General features: G+C 50.0%; 1 protein-coding gene across 2 annotated transcripts in view; it reads right to left on the bottom strand.

Annotated features, from left to right (window-relative positions):
* LOC146868301 (tyrosine-protein phosphatase non-receptor type 11-like) overlaps positions 1-25,753 on the bottom strand; it is a 248,597-nt gene that overhangs the window by 150,740 nt on the left and 72,104 nt on the right. For both annotated transcript variants that reach the window (XM_085609654.1, XM_085609656.1), the window contains exon 2: positions 716-838. In XM_085609654.1, the coding sequence (XP_085465780.1) occupies positions 716-838 (123 nt within the window). The remainder of the gene's footprint in view (positions 1-715; positions 839-25,753) is intronic.

Consider the following 25,753-nt stretch of genomic DNA (forward strand, 5'->3'; position numbering starts at 1 on the left):
TATTTGACAGAACAAACATGTTGGGGACAACAAAAATTCTGTTATTCAGCATTACGAAACAGAGCAACAAGCTCGAAGCACGGGCGAAGGTCTGACCAACTGGAAGTGTTCCTCTCGGATTGATCATGAGTGTGGGCCCAGTGTTCTGTAAAGGAGGTCTGGGGGGTTTAATTTGCCTTGCCACAATTGTTATTTCGGGAAAACGTTGTATACAGCACCAGGTTTCAAATTATTCGTAGAGGGTGGACAAGTTGTGCAATGCTCTCCTCTGGGGGCTAAAAGGAAATTTTGTAGGAAGGAACTGTATTGCACTTTGATATAAATTTCTCAATCAAATTTCTTCAGAAAACGGACCTACCAGTTCTGAAAAATGTTTAGATCCCCTTTCTGACGGTGGCACCACAAACCTTATGAGGAGTTGTTGTGGTCTAATGGAAGAAAGGCTCTCAATGCATAAGACAGACAGCCATGCAGAAAATCATTTCATGCAATTTACAGAGCATTAGAGGAGAACCTATGGGCGACATATAGGAAAACAATCAAATATCTTGACAATGAACAAGGGAGCTCTTGAGAAGATGACTCATTCCAAAATCGCACAACTGAACATAGATTCCAGGATCTCAGTGGAAAACCCTAAGTATGTCTTCGTATGATCACCATCATAGTTAGCTCCCCACCCACGGTATTGATACAATTAAGAATATTTTCATACCTGATGGACAAGGTGAAATCTCCTGGATTGCTCTTACTAGGCCGGGCCAGGAAGCTGCCATGGATCCCTCGCGTCACAAGAAGCTTCTCTGCATCAATTCCGCTGATATTGGGATGAAACCACCTGAAATTCAATTCAATGCAACTTCATTATAAAAAAACCTCATTAAATACACTTAAACAGTCTCAAAACATCCTGAAAGAACGGAAGGGCTGGAATAGAGTGAATCAAACCTTTGAAAGTAGGAACATCTACCAAGTTGCTTATCTGCCAGTCCGCTTCCTAAAAAATAGCATTAACCTATAGTTAAAATACGTCAAATACTATGAAAGAGTCTATAAACACCCAGCCACAGGAAACGCCAGCGAGTGGAAATCTAAATCCATCTTTCACTCCTCAATTTGGCATACTGAGGATTAAAATACCCGTAACGGCCTTGTTGTTAGAAGTATCATGCTGACACAGAGGAGATTTGGACCTTGCATAAAGGGCATTCATTTAACAGGGATTAAACATCAATTTAAAAATGACAACTTTTAATACTGAATATGAAATGATTGCTTAAATCACACAGCATTACAAGGACCGCATCTATAAATGGCCGCACTGTGGAACTGGACACAGCTGGCCATGCCCGATAACAAAATATTAATTCCTTTCTAATTTATTTTCCTAACATTGAGTCAGTAAATAAATCATGGAAACACTGACAAACTGGGTTTTTCACATTTCATTGAATTTTGAAAAGCGGTCTGGATTTCAAATTTGTGTATTTTTTTAATATATGTTTTAGTAGATGCTGCTGCTGGCGAGAGGTGACAAGCAGTGCTATCTGAGGATTTCAGACATTTTTCAGAGTACACAAATGTCACGATTATCATGTAAATGCGATAATCCACAGGTCTTGGACAGCAGGTGCGGTGCAATAGCGGCGCTACAGTGCGCCTGTTACGTCGAAAAGTGAAGCTTGAAGCCATGCAAGACCCTCAGCAGCTGCAATACTGTGACTGGCCATGTGGCGTCACTATTCCCCTAGAGGCCTAACAAGGTTCATTACTGGTGTATCATGCAGCAATGCCCAGCTGATAAGTCCTGGACAACAAGCAATATACCTTGACCGGACAGACACCCAGCATCTTTGCTGCCTCAACTGCTGACCTTTTCCCTTCAGAACTGAATCAAAGTGGGATTTGGGGGGCACCCGGCCACCGGGACGTCTGCTCACTGGGCTGATTGGGAGGGTGATGCAGCCCTTGAACTGCCATTTTGTGTTGGGCTACTTTTGAAGTCTAATATAGCCAAAGGTATAACTAGTGTAATGTTGGGCTCCATTTTAGGTTCAGGTGACCGGGTGGCAAGGAGTGTGAGAAGATGGCCTGATGTATGATGTCACTAGTTCTAGTGTACACCTTATATCAGTCCAAACAACCCTTATGGTGATTGGTTGTAATGTCAACTTTATAGACCAGCTACCCTAGTGGTAGCATGGACAAGAGCAGTCTTAGGCTAAACTCTGAATGGCATGTGAAGCCAGCTGTGATACCATATATAATCCCTTGAATACCAAATGAAAGGACACCACAACAGATATATATATATATATATATATATATAAAATAAAGTGTATTTATTCTAGTCAAACCCTCAGCACTCTTTATGAGATTCGAGGTAAGTACAACACAGTCTTATTCAAGCATACATTAAGTCACACAGGTAAGTAATACAGTTAGGCCCTAGGGGCCACACAAACCATATACTAAAGAAGTGGTATAAGGACCACTGTCACGGAAATAGAATAGGCCTAGGGAATCGCTGGGGCTACACTACACTACCAACAGTTAGGAAGTGGGAGGCCCACGGGATTCAGGTGCAGAGTGGAAACACTCACGCGTAATGCGTAAAGTCGATAGAATCACTAGCAGTTAGAAATAAGCAGTTTTAGGACACTTCTGGTATAGCTAGAAAGTCGAGACTCGGAAACTAGACCCTAGGATAGTCAATACCCTTGTGAGCACCGAAGTACCCAAGTTACCTAGCCCACGGGCTGCGGGTGCATAGGTGTGAACTTGCGTCGGGTTTCGTCGTGGACTTCTATGGATGCCTGAAGGAAAGTTGCTGACAGGCAGTCAGTGAAGAGTGTCCGGTGGATCCCAAGGCTGGGATCAAGAAGAGAGGATACCTGCAAGCAGAAGGGACAGAGTCTGGGTCACTAGCCAGTGACCACGTGGAACCAGGAAGGAACCAGGCGATGTCGTGAAGATTGCAGGTGAAGAGGTGAAGCTTGTCGCAGCAGCCACGGGTACCAGGAGACGTCGAGGACGACCAGGACCAGGAGGCGAGCTGTCCCACGAAGGCTCTTGCTGTCGGCGGCGTCGAAGTCGAACTAGGACTCACCAAGCCTTGGCAAGCGGAACCCACGAAGAATGGAGGACCTGCTTCTGGTGCAGACCAGGAAGGTCTGGGATGCTTCTCTTTTGCAGAGAAGCGGGAGCCAGTCTGGAGGAGCCAAACCAGCAGTGAAGATTCAAAGGTGTGTCGTCGCAAAGGCCGCTAGCCAACGGGCCAGCAACCGGACAGATGCGGCAAGCAGGAAAATGCAGAAGGGCCCCACTCAGGACTCGTGGAGTGTGGGGGGCTGATCTTCGGTGCAGATGGTGCTTGGGGCTTCTCAATCCCCGGTGCACAACTTCGAGGGTACCTCAGAGGCTGCGCTGGAAGATACTCGCCACTTTTCCCAGGTAGCCGGTCCCATGTCTCTCATCGCCTCCACGGATCTCAGCTCGGCTGTGGATGTGGCTCAGGGTCGGAGAAGTCTGGAAGTCAAGGCTCTGGTCGGGCTCTGCAGTCGGTCCCTCGTAGAACTTCAGCAAAGCAAAGGGTAAGTCTCTTGATGGTGCCTGTTTGCACAGGGTAGCCACTCCTTGGCCACAAGGGAGATTCTTCAGTCTTCTTTCGTCGAATGTCGGAGGTCCAGAGTTTCTGTTCAAGTTGCAGGTTCAGGATAATCTAATCTCCTGGGGCCCAGCTACCACTCTTATACTAATCTGGGGGGCTGGGTTGCCTGCTAGGTCACGCCTTATGGGTGGGACCTGGGAGGGGGGTGGTTACACCCCCTTCCCTTTGTCCAGTTTCGCGCCAGGACTGGGGCTGGTGTGCCCTAGCACCGGTTTGAACTGGACTATGCATGGGACACCTTGTGTGCCCCAGGCAGTGTCTCGTTTCTTTCATCCCTCCCTGCCCCAATACACTAAGGCCTGTCTGGGGTGGTGCTCGCACCTCCCAAGGCAGGAAACCTATTGTCCAAGCCTCCCGTGCCGGGATCACTCCCAGCAGCAGGAGGTCAGACTTGTGTCGTGGCAGCAGCATCCATTTTGTGATGCTGGGGCTCTGGTTAACTTTAACCGGGTAAGTAGGTTTCAACATGTCTTCTCCCTCTAGAAGGGAGGGATAATATCCTCATCACCAGAAATGGGATGGGGGTATTATTCCAAAGTGTTAGACACCTTGCCCAACATGTTTTTATAAAGCCAAACCATAGTTACCATAACCGTTTAAGATTATAAGGTACTTTAAGAGTGTATGGTAGGCTATATCATAGAACAGCTATAAGGACATGGTTCCGAAACCTGCAGACAGGCTCAGCTCATGCTAGAGCACCATCTCACATGTTACCAAGCACTCTGCCTCCAGGATTGTTAAGGCCTGCCATAGGAGTGGCTGATAGGTACACATGTGTCTATTTTAAGGGTAGATATAGGTATACTATATCTAAGCAAGGGGTGATTACACGACCTTGCCCCAGCTGAGTGATCAGCCAGTTGTGTCCGATTGGAAGGCCAGACAAGGGGTGGCATAATACATGCTGCAGCCCCTGGGAGGCCTAGGGTACACCTATGCCCTGGGTACCTAGGGTACACTGTACAGGGTCCAATAAGGTGATCCTTACCAATTGTGTATCTACCTAGGGTACATGGAGTCCATTTTAAAGAGAGATCAGACAGCCTGAGACCCTGAATGGCAGGCTCTCAGGCCAACTAAGTCGAAAAACCAGCTAGACACTAGGCAAAAAGTTGGGGGTAACCATAGTCAGATATCCACCTTCCTACAAGGAGCAGTAGGTGTTTTTCTACTACTTGTGGCCTGTGGTATAGTCGTGTGGCTCTTTATATAGTTCGCGCATCACTTACTTTATCATAGCAGAGGCAGATAGGAAGGTGGTGGAGGCAAAACGAATTTTCTAAAACAACGGCGGACCTCCTATGCCGCACCTCATGCCAGTTCCTATTTGTGAGTTCGCTGTACAAAACTGCCCCTGCGCCAGCTGTTGAGTGGCGTCACTGTGCTCCAGATTAAACGATATTCTGATTAATGGGGGTGCGCAGCTCAAGAAGTCCAATCGAAACAAATAATTAGAAAAAATAACTTCTTTATTCCAAAATATCTCTTTTCTTAAAAAAGCATCAGGTACAAGTTTATCCAGCCAACGCGTTTCATTCCTTTATAGGGATCTTCCTCAGGGCAAAAATCATATGTATCCCTCGTAAGGAGTACTTTATAAGAAATAACTTCAATGTTTCAAAATCGCAGATGTATAATAGTTTTTAACTTCATTTGTGTTTTACTTTGTATGTCTCCAAGTTGTCTTGAACTCCCAAAACAATATCCCAAGGTCCAAGGATATTAAAGTATTTAGAAAAATATTATATTGTTCTCTCAGGAGGAACAGTGTATTGCACCGTCGCCCATACGAATTCTCAATGGAATCTGTGGAGACCTTGTAGTCGTACACAAACACATCCTGCTCCGTAATGGGTAGTGGAGGCAATGCGGCTTGTGCGGGAGGCCGGCTGTCTCAACGCTGTAGTCAGCAGGGAGTGCAGCCTGACAGGTGCCGGCTCGCATAGACGCTGTGATCGTCACCTGCTCGCTTCTGCATAAGTGGAGGGAAGCTGCGTCACCCTCGGCAAAGGTGAATGTGAGGGGCCGCTCCGTGTCCAGGAGAGTGGCCCCTCGTTTTGTTGGACGATGGGGAGCTGGTGCGGGCTGGCTGCTATGTCTGAGCCCGCCATAAAGTCCCTGGGGCGGAGAAGAGGAGCGCTGCAAAAACAAATAGGGGGTACACTGGTGGAGCAGGCACCCATGCATGCAGCATTGTAAGCAGCCCAAACAGGTGAAAAACGTGGCCCCAGCACGCCCTTTGCATGTGTATGGGGCCACAGCAAGCAACGAATCGGGAGGCGTCAGCTGAGCCGCCCACAATGGTACTGTGCAAGGAAGGGGCAGGCCCAGCCGGGAAGCGAGTGAATTGGCAGCAGTTTCCAGCTGGTGGGCGGCAGCTCAGGAAGGCTTAGATGGGGGGAGGGGGGGGGGAGAAGGGGTGAGATGGGGAAAGGAAAATAGGTGCGGGGAGGATTGGGCCTCAGGGAATTTCCCTGAGGAACAGCAGGAAGGGGAAATGGGGAATAATACAAGGCAGGACCATAATGGGGGTGGGGAATAAGTCATTTTTGATGTCCTCAGTCATGGGTTGGGACAGTGTGGGGTCCAGCAGGAAAAGGTCTATGGAGAGGCCCCAGAATAAGCAGGACTTTCTTGGAGCGAGATGGGGGAGGGAGGCAGGGATATGGGGGCGCAGCTGGATGCCTACATGGGAAAGGGGAGGGGAGAATTACAGGGGACTTCACAGGGGTTGTGGTGCCAGGGGCAGGCAGGAGGTGTTTTTTTTTGGGGGGGGGGGGGGTACCCCCGGGATATGATTTGATGCCGCTGAGGGCTGCCAGGATGGCATGGTTGTTCTACGGCAGTTAAGGGTCCCACGGCTGCAATGGAATGGAGTGGAGTGGGGAGGCGGATGAAGGGAAGGAGTAGGGACTGGAGGAGAGGGTTTTTGAGTATGCTGAGCACCACAAATGGGGAGGCGGGAGGGGCACTGAGATGGGACGGGTTTGGTCCACAGCAGCAGATTATTCCGGGCAGTCTGGGAGCCTTGAGGGTATGGTAGGGCCACCCACAGTGGCAGGCACAGAGACCCTGAACACCATACCCGTCATCTTTATTTTAGGTACAGGAGCGGCACATATCTGGACTCTGAGTACCCGAGTGTGGCTCGCAAGCACAGAGGAGAAGAGATGGTTGGGGCCCGTGCGGTTCACTTGACGTCAGAGGGTTCACTACGAGGCAGACACATAAGGTTCAGAACGACCTTGTCATCCCCGCCGGCTGGAAGATCTCGACAGGCCTCTATCGATCACAGCGTGGCAGACAGGCAAGTAGTGTGAAACCTGGGATGCGGAGAACAGCTCCGTTCCTGCTCACAGCTAGAGTCCCTAAGGTTTCTGCACTTCAATTAATTTTGGAAAAAAAACAAGCTTTACTTGCAAATAGTAGATAAAGCAATATTTTCATTATTGTTTTGCACCAAATTGTATCCAACAAACTTAAATCATAAGTTGTACTTCCACAATACAAATTTATTCACAACAATACTTCCCCTGAAGAAGGGCGTTTACCCAAAATGCATCGGGGTTGCCTGATGAATATGTTATACCAGTACTGTTAAATGCAATGTATTTATTTTCAGAATTAAAACATTTGTATTGTCTAAGTACAACTTATGATTTAAGTTTGTTGGATACATTTTGGTACAAAACAATAATGAACTATTTGCGAGTAAAGCTTAATTTTTTGGTTTAATTTTTTGAAGTGCAGAAACCTTAGGGACTCTAGAAGTGCGCTATGAGCAGGAACCGAGTTGTTCTCCGCATCCCATGTTTCATAGTATTTTCGCAAGGGTTACAGGCAGATCCCAGATTCACAGCTGCACGCACCGTTAACATTTTCTAAATGGATCAACTTAGGTATATTGTTATACGGTAGGTGTGCAGGTTGATACATATTCATTGAGACAGGCAAGTAGTGTCAGCTGAGAAGACGGGTGGGTCATTTATGCCCCTCCATGGGTGCCACGCATCAGCCTGCCACTCCCAGACCAGTAGCGGTTTACATGCAGGACCTGGGTGCGGGTCCCAGTTGGCACGCTGTGGCAGTCCTCTGTGTTGGACTACGATGTTGAGAGCCTAGAGGAAGGGGAAATGTGAGATGAAGAGATGAAGAGCCAAGAAGCAAGAGGAAAAGGGGCAGCAACTAATGTAATGTTCAGCGAGTTACAGGAAAGCATGGAGTGGGCGAGTAGGACAGTGGAAGCGCAAAGGCTGCTGGCGAGGCGGCAAGCAGCAGTACTGGTACTGTCCTTGGAGCCAGGTAAGGCCCAGGCCATTGCAGTAGGTCCGGTTATGGTATCCACATTTGTGGATGCGCAGGGGATACAGGGCGGGGCAGGGGTGCAGCTGCGTAAAGGAAAGTATCTCATTGAGGTGGGTGTGGGAACAGAAGGAAAACAGGAAGGCACACATGGAAAAAGGAGTGGGGAGGGGGGAGTGGGTAGCGGTGAGAAGTCAGGCAGTGGGGGGGGGGGGTCGCAGGAGAAGCGATAGAAAAAGGAAGGGCTGGAGAGTAGAACTAAAAACTAAAGAAGTTACCCTACATGGGGTGTCACCAAGCCGCTAGGAGCTCATTTAATGCTAGCCACGAAAGAACGACTATGGAAAGGCGAGTAAGTAGAATTGCTAAAACTTCTGCATGCGGAAGTGCCCTTCAAAGAGGGCTCAGGGGGAGAAGGGGGGGGGGGGGGAGTTGGATTCAGACTTGTTGCATCGTACCATTGGGGGGGGGGGGGGGGAGAGAAGAGGGGGGAGCAAAGCTGGGAAAAACCATCTTCATGGCAATTGGCTCACCAATTGTGTACCACCCCTTTCAGGGGTGCCCCACCCGGGGCAGGGTGGGTTTTGCAGCAATAAACCTAGATGGGGGTCAGGGGATCCTGCTGGGATTTTAATAAACGCATGTGCACTCAGGAGTACTGAAAATTTCGCCATGAGTGCTCCAAGTGCACGGGTAGGCGTCCCTTCAGCAATTCTTTCAGGACTAGAGGGAGCCATCAGGGGCAGGGTCTCAAGTAAATGGAAGAAGTACAGGACCCCCAGTGGTCACACTAGCAGTTTTATGGCAATTGGGGAAGGGGGATACAAGGCTCTGTTCCAAAAGCCCCATACTCCATCTAAGCTCCATTAGTTGGAGTACAGGCTGGTGTTCTAATCTAAGGGCCTTGGGAGGAAGCGTAGCCTCAGTGAGGGGTTCAGATGGGGTTTTCATTTGGGTAAGGAAAGCCCGCGGGTGAAGTGGGCGGACAACTTGAGGTCAGCAAGAGGGTACAAAGGGTTGTCAAAGCAAAATTGGAGAAAAAGAAAAATTTCACAGGGTAGGATGGCAGGCCCCTTTTACGATTGGCCGATGGAAGACTTGACTGTTTCTCCAATCGTTGTGGCACCCATGGAGGAGTACGGTCACTTTTGCCTAATTCAGCACTTGTCCTGACCAGAAGGGGGAATCAGTGAATGACTTTATTGCAGAAGAGGTATCATATTCTTCTGTTGATGTGGCCATGTCACTGGTGCGGACGGCGGGCCCAGGGGTGTTAATGGCAAAATGCAACGTGAAGTTGGCTTTTCAGCTGCTTCCGGTGCATCCCGATGATTTACAGCCCGTGGGTATACAATCTGAAGGATGGTAGTACATGGATAAGGCGTTAGCCATGGGTTGCACCATTTCGAGCGCCATTTTTTAATACTCCGGCACCATTCTGCAGTGGCCATCAGTTGGTAACTCACTACTTGGATGATTTCTGTTTTGTGGGGGGAACTCCACTTGGCCGACTGTCATTTACTGCTGGCAAGGTTCCAGGAGCTCATGGGTGAACTGTGGGTGCCTTTAGCACCAGAAAAAACAGTGGTGCCATAAACCGTGCTATCTGTCCTGGGCATTGAAATGGACTGTCGCATAGAAGCACGGTTAAACAGCAGAGGGATTTACATTATTTTTTTTTGCTTTGGGAGTTAGGGAAGCACTTCCCCCAACCTCCCAAAGCATGGTTTGTGTTTTCATTGTAATGACGATTGTGCGCATAAAGCGCTGTCGTTACAATGAAAACAAAACAAACTTAGTTACAGTTTCGGTGCTTGTGAGCTATCTCAGCCCCTCGAGCACCGAAACACATGGGAGAGGTATCATTGGAAAAGGGAGAATCTAACCTTTCCTTGATACCCTTCCCTAGTGGATCCCTGCTTGGGATCTCCCCAGTAGGGCGATCACCAAACAGGGATCCACCCACTAGCCACCAGGGAGTGGGGAGCAGCCCATTGGGTAAGGGCCTGTGCTCCCCCCATAAAATATTGCTGCAGTCTTTCAACCCCCTCGGGGGGCCGATGGGGCAGTAGCCCCAATTTGCCCCCCCCCCCGGGAGGGCAGAAAGCACCCTAGAAGCCAGTGATAAAAAATGTTATAGGCCGGGGTGGGGGCTGCCCAGAATGGGCACCCCAATGCCCTTTCCCTATCCCCCCCCCGAAGCAGATAGGGGTAATAGCACCTGATCTGCCCCCCGGGGGGGGGGGGCAGAAGGCCCACTAGGCACAAGGGATTTTTTTTTTTATATACACATAGGGGTGGAGATGGCCAGAATGGGCATGCCAATACCCCCACCCCCCAGAAAAATGCTACAGTCTTTCTGCCCCCTCCTCGGGACAAAGTTTGAGGTTTGCCAGGGATTCTGGGTAAGCGAACCGGGTGCGAGCCACACAAGTCACCCCCATCCTGGATTCCCCTGGGTGTCTAGTTTTCAAAAATGTTGCTAGGTTTCTATAAGTGCCGGCAGAGCCAGGGTTCAAAATCTACAGCTAGGCACTTTGCAAAAAAAGGGTCAGTTTGCACTATAAAAATGTGGTTTGTGCACGTTGCGTTTTGGGCCGTTTCCTGTCGTGGGCACTAGGACTACCCACACAAGTGAGGTAGCATTTTTAATCGGGAGACTAAGAGGAACACAGAATTGTAAAGCAACTGTTATCACCTATCGACTTTCGATGCATTTCTGCATTCCAAATGTAAGACAATGTGTAAAAAAGAAGTCACTTTGAAAATATCCTATAATTCACACGCTAGTATGGGTACCCATAATTTTGGAGAAATGCAAATAGCTGTTTCTAAACTCTATATTTGGTTTCCATTTCAGAAATACATAGGTGTCTTTCATACCGATTTTTCACTATTTATATTTTCCCAAATTAATTGCTATATACCTGGTACACAATAAAAAACCATTGCAAGACGCTGCTCAGTTATTGGCACTTGGTTCCTCAGGTTCTTGGTAAACTTACAAGTCCTATATATTCCCACAACCAGAAGGGTCCAGCGGATGGAAGGGTATATTGCTTTAAACAATCCGTCACACTTTGAAGAAGTTACAGGTGAAAACGTTGGCAAAAATGGCTGTTTTTTTTAAAAATAATTTTCAATTTTTTCTATTTGCAACTCTTAGTTCATATAAGAAAACCTTGAACGATCTACACAAATGACCCCTTGCTGAATTCAGCATTTTGTCTACTTTTCAGAAATGTATAATTTTCCCGGATCCATTATTGCTTTTATACCCATTTTTACCATTATCTGGAAAAAGGTTGAAAGCACAAAGATTAGCAAAAATAGGCTATGTCCCAGGAAAATGCCAAAACTGTAAAAAAAAAAAAATGCTTTTCTAATAGAAGTCTGTCAGTCCCTGAAAGCTAGGAAGATGGCGATTTCAACACCACAAACTTTGTTGATACCATTTGCAGGGGAAAAAAACAGACTTTCATCTGCAGCACTTTTTTCCCCATTCTTCAAAAATACATTTTGCTGTATTTTGGCTAATTTCTGGGTCCCCTGCAGGGGATTCAACAAACCCTGGGTACCTTTAAAATCCCCATGATGTTGGAAGAAAAGTAGGCAAGTTTGGCTTGGATACCTTATATGGTCAAAAGGTTACAGGGGCCTAAGCACAAACTACCCCAAATAGCCAAAACAAGGCTTAGCACGGGGAGGGGGGGGGGGGGGGGGGGCTAGAAGCGAAGAGATTAATGTGGAGCATGTGCCATGTGTGGACAATGACATTGGAGATTCCATGGGTTGGCCAAGGATGGTACAACTGATGGCAGGGTCCCTTGCGGAGTCCACTCGTAGAGCATACGGTCAGGCATGGATGAGGTTCTTGGCTTTGGGGCGCAGTGCAGGGAGGAGGGGTTGTTGCGGCCGAAAGATGTGATTCAGTTTATCCTGGATTTGATTGACAAATTTATGTCTCGGGTCACAATCACAGATGAATTGGCAGGCATGGCAATCATGGGCAATTTTTGTGGTGTTACGCTCCTTCAGAAGGAGAGGTGGGGCAAAGGATGCTGGAAGGGTGGGTGAGAGAAAGGGGGAGCGGGGCCGAACACGGAGATCGATAACTTGGCAGGTACTGTGCAGAGTTTTGGGGCAGTTGCCACGGGTTTGCAGCAAGGAGTCGGAATATTGCTCGTTTTCAGTCCTAATGCCATGGATGATTTTTGGTAGGTACCAGATGCCAGAATTGTTGGAAGGGGCCAGGTAGGGGAGCTGTGGGAGGCCATTTCTCAGCAGAGGGGTAGATGGGAGGTCTGGCTTCGTAGCTCCGAAACGAACCAAAGAGCACAGGGTAGGAAGGAAATCTTGCACGTGGTGGGTTTCCCTAGCCAATGGCTGTGGTGTGCAATATCTGATGGCGTGGGGGGTACACTGGGCGTTATGCAGTGGGTTTAGTGCATGTTTGATTTTCAGACAGGTCTGGGAAGGTGGTCACTGCTTTTCAGCTACTAGCGGTATTGGAAAAAGAGCTGGTGAGACTGGGGCTCCCCTCTTCTGAATTTGGGACACATTGTTTCCGCATTGGTGCGGTAACTGATACTGGAGTACTAGGCTGGTCGAGCGAGGAGAATATGCGCTTGGGGAATTGGTCTTCTGACTGCTATAGTCGCTATATGCGTATAGTGGGGTATGACAGTTGAAGCCCTTACTGCTTTTTTGTTTCCTTCCAGGTTCCGTGGCAGGTCGGCAGCGGGAAGATGTGGCCATCTGGGTAGTGATCCACTTGCTCATCAAGTGGGCAGAGGTGCAAGCAAGGGAATTGGTAATGTGCCTAAACTGTATGCTAGAGGGCGGCAGGTACCCTGATGTCCTCATCACTCACTTCTCACCAGCAAGCTGGACCACAGGAACACCTCTATGCCGAAATCGCCAAAGAACTCACCAGAAAACTCCAAACCATACAGAACTAGACAGCCAGACTCATCCGCAACCTCCCAAACAGAACACACTTCACACCACACCATAGGGGGCATCAATGGCTCCAGACACACAAACACACACACGCTCAGTTCAAAATCCTCATTCACACATTCAAGGCACTAAACAACAAAGGTCCTGATTACCTGAACAGCTGCATTTCCTTCCACCACCCACCTCCGCTGTGCCAAACTCTTACTAGCACACATTCCACACACACACAGAAATAGATTCAGAGTCCAAGCTTTCTCATACATTGCCCCTCAAGCATGGAATGCTCTCCCACTAAACATCCCTCCACCTCTCTTGCTGAGTTCCACAAGAAGCTGAAAACCTGGCTCTTCAAATAGCCCGTCGCCCTGCCCTGGTTTGGCTACGCAAACACACCTGCTCAATGACTAGATAACCCTGGGTAATAGTGCACTCTACAACTACAAATACAGATAACATCTAAGGGTAACATATGGTCATTGCATGAGAGTATATATTTGCTGGGAGCCATAAGGGCCGAACTACGTTATTTCGCAATTACAGTTTCAATCACAATAGTGGGTACTAGCATCTGTGTCTTCTTTGCTCTTATGGTAATCATGAACAGCTAGTGATTAAAATGTTTTACAGAAACATAAAAGGGAGCTTCCATGCCTCTGTAAACTGTATTGCCTCAAAACATGCCCAACTACTGGGATTTCTTTTTGGAGACCCAATCACCGAAACACTGCATTGCAAAATGGGTAGGAAAGGCTTTTTATTCCCTAAAAACAGAGTCCACAGGGAGTACTAGCCATAGTTACCAAGTTGTCATAAGAGCAAACAGGACACATGAATAGTGGTCACAATCCTCTATCTTCAGCCTGGTTTTGGGACAGAAAAGAGGACGACGACTGAAGCTGCTTGTTAGAAATGGGGGTCTCTAGTTGGCAATGGCTGGCCACTGTCCAAGTAGTGACCCTTCTTCCTAAGTCAGAGTAAGCAGCCTACACCCTTTGACAACCCCTGCTCAACCCTGTGGTAACGTAGCACGAGCAGCTAGGCTTATCTCAGAGGCAGTGTGTGAAGCATTTATGACCATACACAGTAATATAATGAGGAACACTACAAATGGACACCACTCAAGTAGTTATGAAAAATAGGTATTTTTATATAGACTTAATCACAAGACCAATAACAGTAAAAATCCACAATACTATAAAAATATAATCACTTTAGAAATGCTGCAAGGAAAAATAGTTCAGGATGCGCAAAATGATGTTTAGTTCAAGGCAGGGGTCTCTGCGACCCTTTTACTCACAAAGTATCTGGTTCCTGGAGCAAAGCAACAAAAATGTCGCTAAGGCGTTGTAGCGTTAAACTTCCTCACGCTAACCAGCGATGCGTTGAATCCTTACCGCAAGGGAGGATGATGCGCTGGGTTGCGGGCAGGACAAAGCGACAAACTTCCTCACGCTAAGCCGGTGATGCGATGAAATCCTTGCCGCGAAGGGAGGATGATGCACCGAGCCTGTTGCGTGTGCGATCTTGCTGCGTTGACAAAGATGGCGCTCCGCGAGGAAGCGACGATCCGGATTCGATGAGGGGAAAATGGCGAACGCTCGGCGTCCGCGCTGCGATGATCCTGTTGCGATGATTCTCAGATAGCGGGCGCTTTCAGGCCCGCTGACAGGTGCTGCGACGATCTTTGGATAGCGGGCGTTTTCAGGCCCGCAGACAGGTGCTGCGACGATCTTCGGGGTTAGCGAGCACTCGGCGACAGCGGAGCGGCGATGTTTCTCACGCTCACCAGCTGCAGCGGCTCGCTAACGGAGGTTAGCGACGATTTTCAGCGCTCTCTTCTCAGCAGTAGAACTAGAGGCCCTGGAACACATAGGAGCCTCACCTGCAGATAGTAATCCTCGCTGGGAGGAAACAGGAGGCTGGTGGTGGAGTCTGACGTGCCTGAGACTCCAGCAGGAGGCTAGCTCTCTCCTAGCCCTTGGGTGATTGCTGTAGCACAAAAATAAAAGTCCAAGCAAAGTTCCTTTCCTCTTCTTGAAGTCCAGTAGTAACAGCTGCAGGCCAGTCCCAGAAACAGCACACAAGGCACAAGGACAGTCCTTCTCTTGCAGATTCCTGTAGCCACACGGACAGAGGTTCTTCTTGTTATCCAGTAGCAATACAAATTGTAGGGGTTTGTGCACAAATATTTATACCCCCAAAGTCTTTGTTCTTAGGGGTCCCAAGCCTCTGAACCCAGCCAGAACCAGTTTTGCCCAGCCCTGGAGCACTTTGTTGATCAGGCTGCATCCTTCCTTTCAGAAAGAGGGGGTCTGCCTCAGACGCACAGTGGGAGGTGGAGCCAGCTTTCACCTTGCCAGGCACAGCCCTATTCAAGTGCAGGAGCTACCCCTCCCCTCACACCTAGGCAGGTCGCTCTATTCAACCCAGGTCTGACTCAGCCTGCCCTGTCCCTCCAAAACCAGACAGCCAATACACATAATAGCAGAGCAACTGGAAGGCTTAGGGAAGAAAGTACCTATACTCTAAAAGTGGTAGTTTCAAACCCAGGAAATAAAAATAACCTTTACTAAAAGATGTATTTTAATATTCTGAGCTCAGGCATACTAGATTCGTTTTTCTACCATGTTCTGTGGGTCAGTTAGGACTATAGGATGTAATAGCCCAGACCTCCCATTCTGGCCTATGGAGAACAGGTAGCCTTACAGTAGTGAAAAACGAAATTGGGTGTAATTCACTACTAGGACATGCTACATACAACAGGGCATGTCCTACCTTACACATACAATGCGCCCTATCATAAGGGGGGCTTACATGATGCCAAGGGAAGGTTTAGGGGCTGGGAAGCGGGTGCACTTCACAGCCAAGATGGCAGTTCTGGACTGCACGCAGACACTGCAGTGGCAGGTCTGAGACACACTTTACAAGCTGCTTCTGTGGGTGGCACAAACCAGTGCTGCAGGCCCACCAGCAGCATTCGGTTTACCAGCCCTGGGCACACACCGGCCACGCTACTAGGGACTAACAGGTAAACTGAATAAGCCAATCATGGATGTACCAATTCATATGTCATCTTTACAAAAGGGAGCATTCGCGCTGTGGCACTGAATGGCAGCGGCACAGCGCCCAGAGCATCTATAACCAGCAAAAACAGAGGAGACAGCGAAAAAAGGAAGGGAGACTCACACCAATGGTGCCAGGTCTAACACTGCTGATTGCCCACGAACAGAAAACTCTCAAGAAACACAGGCCTAGGAAATGGGCAGTCTGTGGTTGGACAAGCAAAGTAAAAAGGCAGGGAAACCCACACGGACACAGTGGCATTCTGACACAGCGAGCTTGGGGTGGGAAATGCCATATAAAACAAGCATTTAAAATGCAATAGGTCTCATACTTGCGAGATTTTGAGCTATTGGCATTGTAAATGGCAATGCCTTTCAAAATATTAAAAGGCATTGTCATTTACAATACCAATAGGTCAAACTTCAGCAAAAGCGAGACCTATAGTATTGCAGAGCGTGGTGTCCCTAAAGCGGGCGACGCGCTCAGCATGCAAGTTTATAAAACCAAAAATAGAAGCTGAAAGAAAGCGCAGTGCCCTGTAGCGGACACCACGTTCTTCTTAAAAGTAATTTTTATTTTTTTTAAACGTCGCTATTGTACTGCGAGTGCTGTGGTGGATGGGGCGGCCACTTTTAAAGTTAGAGCGGCATAGCACTCCATAAGAAAAGCAGCCGTCATTGTCCTGTATGGGCGTGCTGAAAAAACAAAAAGCAGCTGACTTTGTCCCCATTAGTCAAACAAAATAGTGCTCATCGACTTATAACGGAGACTGTGTAACAAGCCAAGTAAAAGGTCGTCATTATGGGAGGTAACAAATGCAGACAAGGAGGCACTAACAAACCTATTTACGAATCGGAAGCCTGCATTTACGAAGGACAATGACACAAGCCAATCAAAAATATGAGCAGAGAGGGGGCGTGGTTTCCAGTGCATACTCTAATACAGCACACCTCGCAGCAGCGCATGCACTGCTCCGGCTAGACTTAAAAAGGACACTAAAGCAATAAGGTAAATAAAAGACAAACAAAAAAAGCAAAAAACACAAAAAGGGGGCAGAGCTGTCCAAATAACAAGGAAGCAAGAAAACGGATTGACAATGAATTCATCACACCAAACACCAGAAACAATAAAACTCCAGACAATACCAGAAGCACACCATCACTTCACAATGAAGTGACAAATAAGGGCACAAGATCAGACACAAATGAACAACAACACTCCCGTCATTGACATGGGCCATGTGGAGAACACGGAGAACTGAATCCCTCCAGAGCACCCCACAGGAATCACCTATTACTAACTAAGGTTAGGTCGCAGGATCTATTAGCTGACAAAAACTCACAATGGTGAAAACCCTTACATTGCAAACATATCAACCACACTTTTTCGCACCTGAGAGAAGATGAAAGTCCAACACTCCATGTACCTACTCCATCCAGAAAATTCACAACTGTAGATTATTGAACTAGGAGAAACTAAAGGGCAAAGAGATCAAGGAATCGGTTGATGGTGCAATATATAACAAATGTGCAATACACCTCACTCTATCTATGGGCAGCCAGGTTCACTGAGCAAACCTCTGTCAAGATATTAAACGGGAGCATATGGTTATTGTTGTTTAAGAACACAGGATGCAAGAGCCAACAGCATTTCAAGCAACAACAAAAAGTGGAAAAAATCTGGGTAGGCACGAGTTTACAAATGGATTTCTTGAACAAATCCCAGACCAAAAGGAGGACTGCACAGTGACTAGACCATGTGAAGACCTAGGAAATATCACGGCAAGTGTCCCAAAAACAACTAAGCTGAAGGTTAGGGATACATTACCTGAAGCTCTACTCGCTTTAGGCTATGCAGGGCCACTCCTACTGTCTGAGTGGGTGTTTCCATCATTATAGCCCATCAAACATAAAATTATTTCCAGCAGACCACATGAACTGCTAAACTTTGTGTAAACTTCTGAAGGTCTCAATGCCAAAGGACCATCAAGATATCTTCAGCAAATAAGTTCGATTACAGTGGTCATAATTTTGGTGTTGAAACAATTTACTGAACTATACTTTGATTTTGGGTACACCCTCAGTGTTGAGACGTCCCTTTGCAACCTTGCCAGAGTATGGTCACAGATCACTGCACTGTATTCAACTTTGCTGCTCTTATAATAAAAAGTGTGTGAAAGCAGGAAAACCAAAGAGACCACTTAAGTAAACACCAAATAATTGGAGCCATGAACACACCCATGGCGAAGACCATGTTTAGCACGAAATAAATACAGCTCCCAGTTTTTAGGTCACAGCCTACCAGACTGCACAGATGTCGGGTTTGCTAAAGACATCTTGGTGACATTCAGAAATTTGACCTTGGAATGCATTCCGTCCGTTGCTTACCATTGGCTTTGTGGTTTGTAACTCACATTTTCTGGCTTTATTTGCTTTAGGCTGTCCAGCACAAGTTCGTCCCTTCCGTTGCCCAAACCTTGTTTTACTGTACTCTAATACAAACCGCTTTCTGTAAACAGGCCTTTAAAATTTTGTTCTCATCTGGTCACATTTGCTGCGCATTCAAAGAAAGTCAAATGTCAGGCTGTGTCTTACAGGGAGCTTGATGTTTATTTTTCTTTCTGTGACTTTAAAGTGTGGGATTTATGTGACAATTATGCTGCCTACTGGGAGTCTGATCGAGGAAGGCTGTAAAATGTAGTTTTTTTATTTCTAGCACACAAAATTTAAATGTCTGTAAATGAACTGTGCTGACAATCAAAACAAAACATTGGGTGATGACATTTCCACACAATCATTTGTGCGCTGTATACTTTTATCAGTGAAACGGAGTGCAAATTTGAGGGTCATTTCAAATGAATATGTATTGTCCGATGGCAGTATGCTACAATACCATACATACTCCATGTTACCCCACTCCACACTACACCACTCTGCGTCTCTGCACACTACTCTAATATGCACCACTGTACTCTACGCCACACTACTCTGCAACACTGCACTCTATGCCAATGCACGCTACTCTGTTTCACTCCACTGTACACCAGTTCGCTCTAAGCCAATTCCCTTTACACCACTCTAATCTACTCTGCACCACTACACTCTACTCTGAAACAATCTACTCTGCGCGACTGCACTGGGCACCACTGCAATCTAGCTCACTTTACTCAAAACCAATGCACTCTAAGCCAAGATATTCTGCACCACTGCACTCTATGCCACTATACTCTATCCATTGTAGAGTGCGGAGGCAGAGTACACTCTATTCTACTCTGCGACACTGCGATCTACGCCACTACACTCTGCGCCACACCACTGTCATTTACACCATTATACGCTGCAACACTGCACTCTGCCACTTTATGCCCCTGAACTCTACTGCGCACCACTGCACTCTACTCTGAAACAATCTACTCTATGCCACTCTATTCCAATCCGCTCTATGCCACTTTACTCAAAAACAATACACTCTATGCCACAGCGCTCTATGCCATCTACTCTGCACCAGTACACTGTACGCAACTATACTCTATGCTACTGCACTCTACACTACTCTGCGGCACTCTACTCTGCAGCACTGCCCTCTCTGCCACTGAACTCTATGCCTCTACGCCACTTTACTCTGGACTACTCTACACCACTGGACAGCACTCTATGCTAGTGCACTTCAATCTACTGTGCACCACTACACTCTATGCCTCTCTAAGCTATATCACTTTACTCTATGCCAGTGCACTCTACTCCACGCCACTCTACTCTACGCCACTGAACGCCACTCCGAAACAATTTACTCTGCACCACTGCACTCTATGCTACTTTACTCCACTCTACTCGGTGCCACTGAACTCTACGCTGTGCCACTATGGTACTGCACTCTACAACACTACTCCAAACCACTGCACTGTATGCCAATTCCCTCAATCAATTTACTCAAAACCAATGCACCCTATGCCACTGTACCTACCCCAACTTTGCACCGCTGCACTCTAAACCACTGTACTCTACAACTTTCTACTCTATGGCACTTATCTCCATGCCACTGCATGCTACGTCACTCTACACCAGAGGTCTTCAATCTGTGGGGCGCGACCCACAGGGGGGCCACGGAGTCCTGGGAAGGTGGGGGGGGGGGGGAAGGGGGTCGCACATTTCCAGGCCTAACTTCTGCCTGGTATACAAAACATGTGCTCTTCCTTTGGACAAGAACACCACAATTGTTAAAACACTTCAGCTGAAGTAACTTGAGTTTACCTGACCGGCCGCCGCTGGATAGTTGGCAATGATGAGGAGGGGGTCCTTACGCCTAAAACGTTTTGACAGGGGGGTCCCGGCATCAAAAAGTTTGAAGACCTCTGCTCTACACCACTGTGATCTACATCACTGCACTCTAGGGCACTCTACTCTACGTCATTGCTCTCTGCCCTACTCTACGTCATCGCTCTCTGCCCCACTCTACTCTGCACCACTCGATGCCACTGAACTCTAGTCTGCTTGACCGCACTCTAAATTACTGCAACACTTAACTCTATGCAAATGCACTCTACTCTGAATCACTCTACTCTATGCCACTGCTCTCCACCCTGCACCACTCCACCCTATGTCACTTCACCCTAAGCCACTTTACTCTGCAACACTGCTCTGTCACTGAACTCTACTCCACTCGACTCTGCATCCCTCCACTCTTCGCCACTGTACTATAGTCACTGTAATCTATTCTGCACCACTGCACTCTACACCACTTCACTCTACTCTGAAACAATCTACTCATGCCACTGCAGTCGACGCCACTCTATTCCACTCCGTGCCACTACACTCTATTCTACACTGCTACACTCTATGCCTATGCTCTCTAAACCACTTTACTGTAAACGAGTACTTTATGCCAATACTTTCTGCCAATCTACTCTGCACCACTATTCTCTACGCCACTCTACACCATTGAACTCCACTTTACTCTGCACAGCTGTACGCCACTGCACTTTACAGCAATGCACTCTGCGCTACTCTACACCACTGCACTCTAGGACACTATTCTGCAGCACCGCACTCTGCCACTGAACTCTACCACTCTACTTTGCACCACTTTACTCTATGGCACTGCACTCTGCCACTCTACTATACACCGCACCACTAGACTCCACGCCACTCTAATATACTGTGCACCACTACCCTATGCCAGTGTGCTGAACCCCACTCTACTATGCATAACTGTACTCTTCACCACTCCACTCTACACCATTCCAGTCTAGGTCACTTCACAACACTGCACTCTATGCTACTACTATACCATCACATTCTACCTTGAACCACTCCACTCTACCCTGCACCACTACACCCTAAAATGCTTGACCGAAACTTTCACCCAAGCCTACTCTACTAGGTCAAGGATCATGTCACCTGCATACTCTTTTTATCAAGTCCTAAGCCACCAAATACCTCAAACACTCATTTACTTTCTTTTTAATCACATTTTTTCACTTTTAGATTTCTCATATTCCTTTATCAAATAGTTCAGTCTATACACCCCGCACTTCTAATTTCCACAAGTTCGCAAATCCGCCCCCATCACAGTGGAGACCTGCAGAATTATTTTCCACTTTGAGAGTCCATGAGTTTCCATTAATACTTAGGAGGCCTATGAGCAGAAAAATGAATCAGTCGGTTAAGTAGAAGTGGATTATGGCCCCGCTCTAAGCATTGAAGGTTCCAGAAACTTTTCCCATGGATTCACTATTGGCAGGAACATCAAGTCCAGAACGGCTATTGTTCCCGTACAACACGAGGAGTGCACTAAACCACCACTATGACCCATAACCCGACATGCATAGTTTATCTTGGTATGAATGACAAATGGGGTACTATCAAAGGAAACTGACTGTGAAAGACTGAATGTTTGCAAAAGGGTAAGCAAGTGATTTCCAAGAGTAAACTCGGACTTTACATAAAACGACCATCACCTGTGACCAAAATATACGTTAAACGGGAGTAACTTTTTGAAGCAGGTAGTTAGCCCATGGGCAATGATATGTACAGGAAACAGGAGATACATTCACAAATAGCGTCTCATTTTTAGGTCTCGCCTACGCAGCGTGCATGCGCTGTATAGGAGGGGACCTTTTGGAATCGAGCAGCATTTTGGCCAAAATCTTGCACATTTTGCATTGCTTTCCACCACCACCATGTCCACCACGTCCACCGCCACCACCACGTCCACCGCCGCCAACAGAACCACCACGTCCACCGCCACCAACAGAACCACCACGCCCACCGCCGCCACCACCACCACCACCTCGTCGTCGTCGTCCACCACCTCGTTGTCCACCACCACCTCGTCGTCGTCCACCACCACCACCACCTCGTCGTCGTCCACCACCACCACCACCTCGTCGTCGTCCACCACCACCACCACCTCGTCGTCGTCCACCACCACCACCTCGTCCACCACCTCGTCGTCCACCACCACCACCACCACCACGTCCACCACCTAGTCGTCCACCACCACCACCACGTCCACCACCACGTCGTCCACCACCACCACCTCGTCGTCCACCACCACCACCTCGTCGTCCACCACCACCACCTCGTCGTCCACCACCACCACCTCGTCGTCCACCACCACCACCTCGTCGTCCACCACCACCACCTCGTCGTCCACCACCACCACCTCGTCGTCCACCACCACCACCACGTCCACCACCTCGTCGTCCACCACCACGTCCACCACCACGTCGTCCACCACCACCACCACCTCGTCGTCGTCCACCACCACCACCTCGTCGTCGTCCACCACCACCACCTCGTCGTCGTCCACCACCACCACCTCGTCGTCCACCACCACCACCACCTCGTCGTCCACCACCACCACCTCGTCGTCCACCACCTCGTCGTCCACCACCACCACCACGTCCACCACCACGTCGTCCACCACCACCACCACCACCTCGTCGTCCACCACCACCACCACCACCTCGTCGTCCACCACCACCTCGTCGTCCACCACCACCTCGTCGTCCACCACCACCTCGTCGTCCACCACCACCACCTCGTCGTCCACCACCTCGTCGTCCACCACCACCACCACGTCCACCACCACGTCGTCCACCACCACCACCACCTCGTCGTCCACCACCACCACCACCACCTCGTCGTCCACCACCACCACCACCACCTCGTCGTCCACCACCACCACCACCACCTCGTCGTCCACCACCACCACCACCACGTCCACCACCTCGTCGTCCACCACCACCACCACCACCACGTCGTCCACCACCACCACCACCTCGTCGTCCACCACCACCACCACCTCGTCGTCCACCACCACCACCACCTCGTCGTCCACCACCACCACCACCTCGTCGTCCACCACCACCTCGTCGTTGTCCACCACCACCTCGTCGTCGTCCACCACCACCTCGTCGTCCACCACCACCTCGTCGTCCACCACCACCTCGTCGTCCACCACCACCTCGTCGTCCACCACCACCTCGTCGTCCACCACCACCTCGTCGTCCACCACCACCTCGTCGTCCACCACCTCGTCGTCCACCACCACCTCGTCGTCCACCACCACCTCGTCGTCCACCACCACCACCACGTCCACCACCACGTCGTCCACCACCACCACCACCTCGTCGTCCACCACCACCACCTCGTCGTTGTCCACCACCACCACCTCGTCGTCGTCCACCACCACCACCACCTCGTCGTCCACCACCACCACCACGTCGTCCACCACCACCACCACCACCTCGTCGTCCACCACCACCACCACGTCCACCACCACGTCGTCCACCACCACCACCACCTCGTCGTCCACCACCTCGTCGTCCACCACCACCACCACCTCGTCGTCCACCACCTCGTCGTCCACCACCACGTCCACCACCTCGTCGTCCACCACCACCACCTCGTCGTCCACCACCACCACCACCACCACCACCTCGTCGTCCACCACCACCACCACCACGTCGTCGTCCACCACCTCGTCGTCGTCCACCACCTCGTCGTCGTCCACCACCTCGTCGTCGTCCACCACCTCGTCGTCGTCCACCACCTCGTCGTCGTCGTCCACCACCTCGTCGTCGTCGTCCACCACCTCGTCGTCGTCCACCACCTCGTCGTCGTCCACCACCTCGTCGTCCACCACCAGCACCTCGTCGTCCACCACCAGCACCTCGTCGTCCACCACCAGCACCTCGTCGTCGTCCACCACCAGCACCTCGTCGTCGTCCACCACCAGCACCTCGTCGTCGTCCACCACCAGCACCTCGTCGTCGTCCACCACCACCACCTCGTCGTCGTCCACCACCAGCACCTCGTCGTCGTCCACCACCAGCACCTCGTCGTCGTCCACCACCAGCACCTCGTCGTCGTCCACCACCAGCACCTCGTCGTCGCCCACCACCAGCACCTCGTCGTCGCCCACCAGCACCTCGTCGTCGCCCACCACCAGCACCTCGTCGTCGCCCACCACCAGCACCTCGTCGTCGCCCACCACCAGCACCTCGTCGTCGCCCACCACCAGCACCTCGTCGTCGTCCACCACCACCAGCACCTCGTCGTCGTCCACCACCAGCACCTCGTCGTCATCCTCCACCAGCACCTCGTCGTCATCCTCCACCAGCACCTCGTCGTCGTCCACCACCACCACCTCGTCGTCGTCCACCACCACCACGTCGTCGTCGTCCACCACGTCGTCGTCCACCACCACCACGTCGTCGTCGTCCACCACCAGCACCACCACCACCTCGTCGTCCACCACCACCACCACCTCGTCGTCCACCACCACCACCACCACCACCTCGTCGTCCACCACCACCACCACCACCTCGTCGTCCACCACCACCACCACCAGCACCTCGTCCACCACCACCACGTCGTCCACCACCAGCACCTCGTCCACCGCCACCTCGTCGTCCACCGCCACCACCCCCACGTCCACCGCCACGTCATCCACCATCACGTCCACATCATCCACCACCACGTCCACCACCACCACATCCACACCGTCCACCACCACCACGTCGTCCACCACGTCCACGCCGTCCACCACCACGCCGTCCACCACCACGCCGTCCACCACCACGCCGTCCACCACCATGTCCATGTCCACGTTGTCCACCACCACGTCGTCCATGTCGTCCACCACCACGTCCATGTCCACCACCACGTCCATGTCCACCACCACGTCCACCACCACCACATCCACCACGTCCACCACCACGTCCACCACCACGTCCACCACCACGTCCACCACCACCACCGCCACATCCACCACGTCCACCACCACGTCCACCACCACCGCCACATCCACCACCACCACCACGTCCACCACCACCACCGCCACGTCCACCACCACCACCACCACGTCCACCACCACCACCACCACATCCACACCGTCCACCACCACCACGTCGTCCACCACGTCCACGCCGTCCACCACCACGTCCACCACCACGCCGTCCACCACCACGCCGTCCACCACCATGTCCATGTCCACGTTGTCCACCACCACGTCGTCCATGTCGTCCACCACCACGTCGTCCATGTCGTCCACCACCACGTCCATGTCCACCACCACGTCCATGTCCACCACCACGTCCACCACCACCACATCCACCACGTCCACCACCACGTCCACCACCACGTCCACCACCACGTCCACCACCACGTCCACCACCACCACCGCCACATCCACCACGTCCACCACCACGTCCACCACCACCGCCACGTCCACCACCACCACCGCCAC

The sequence above is a fragment of the Triturus cristatus genome, chromosome 1_2, assembly GCF_964204655.1.
Source record: "Triturus cristatus chromosome 1_2, aTriCri1.1, whole genome shotgun sequence".
In the NCBI taxonomy this organism is placed as follows: Eukaryota; Metazoa; Chordata; class Amphibia; order Caudata; family Salamandridae; genus Triturus; species Triturus cristatus.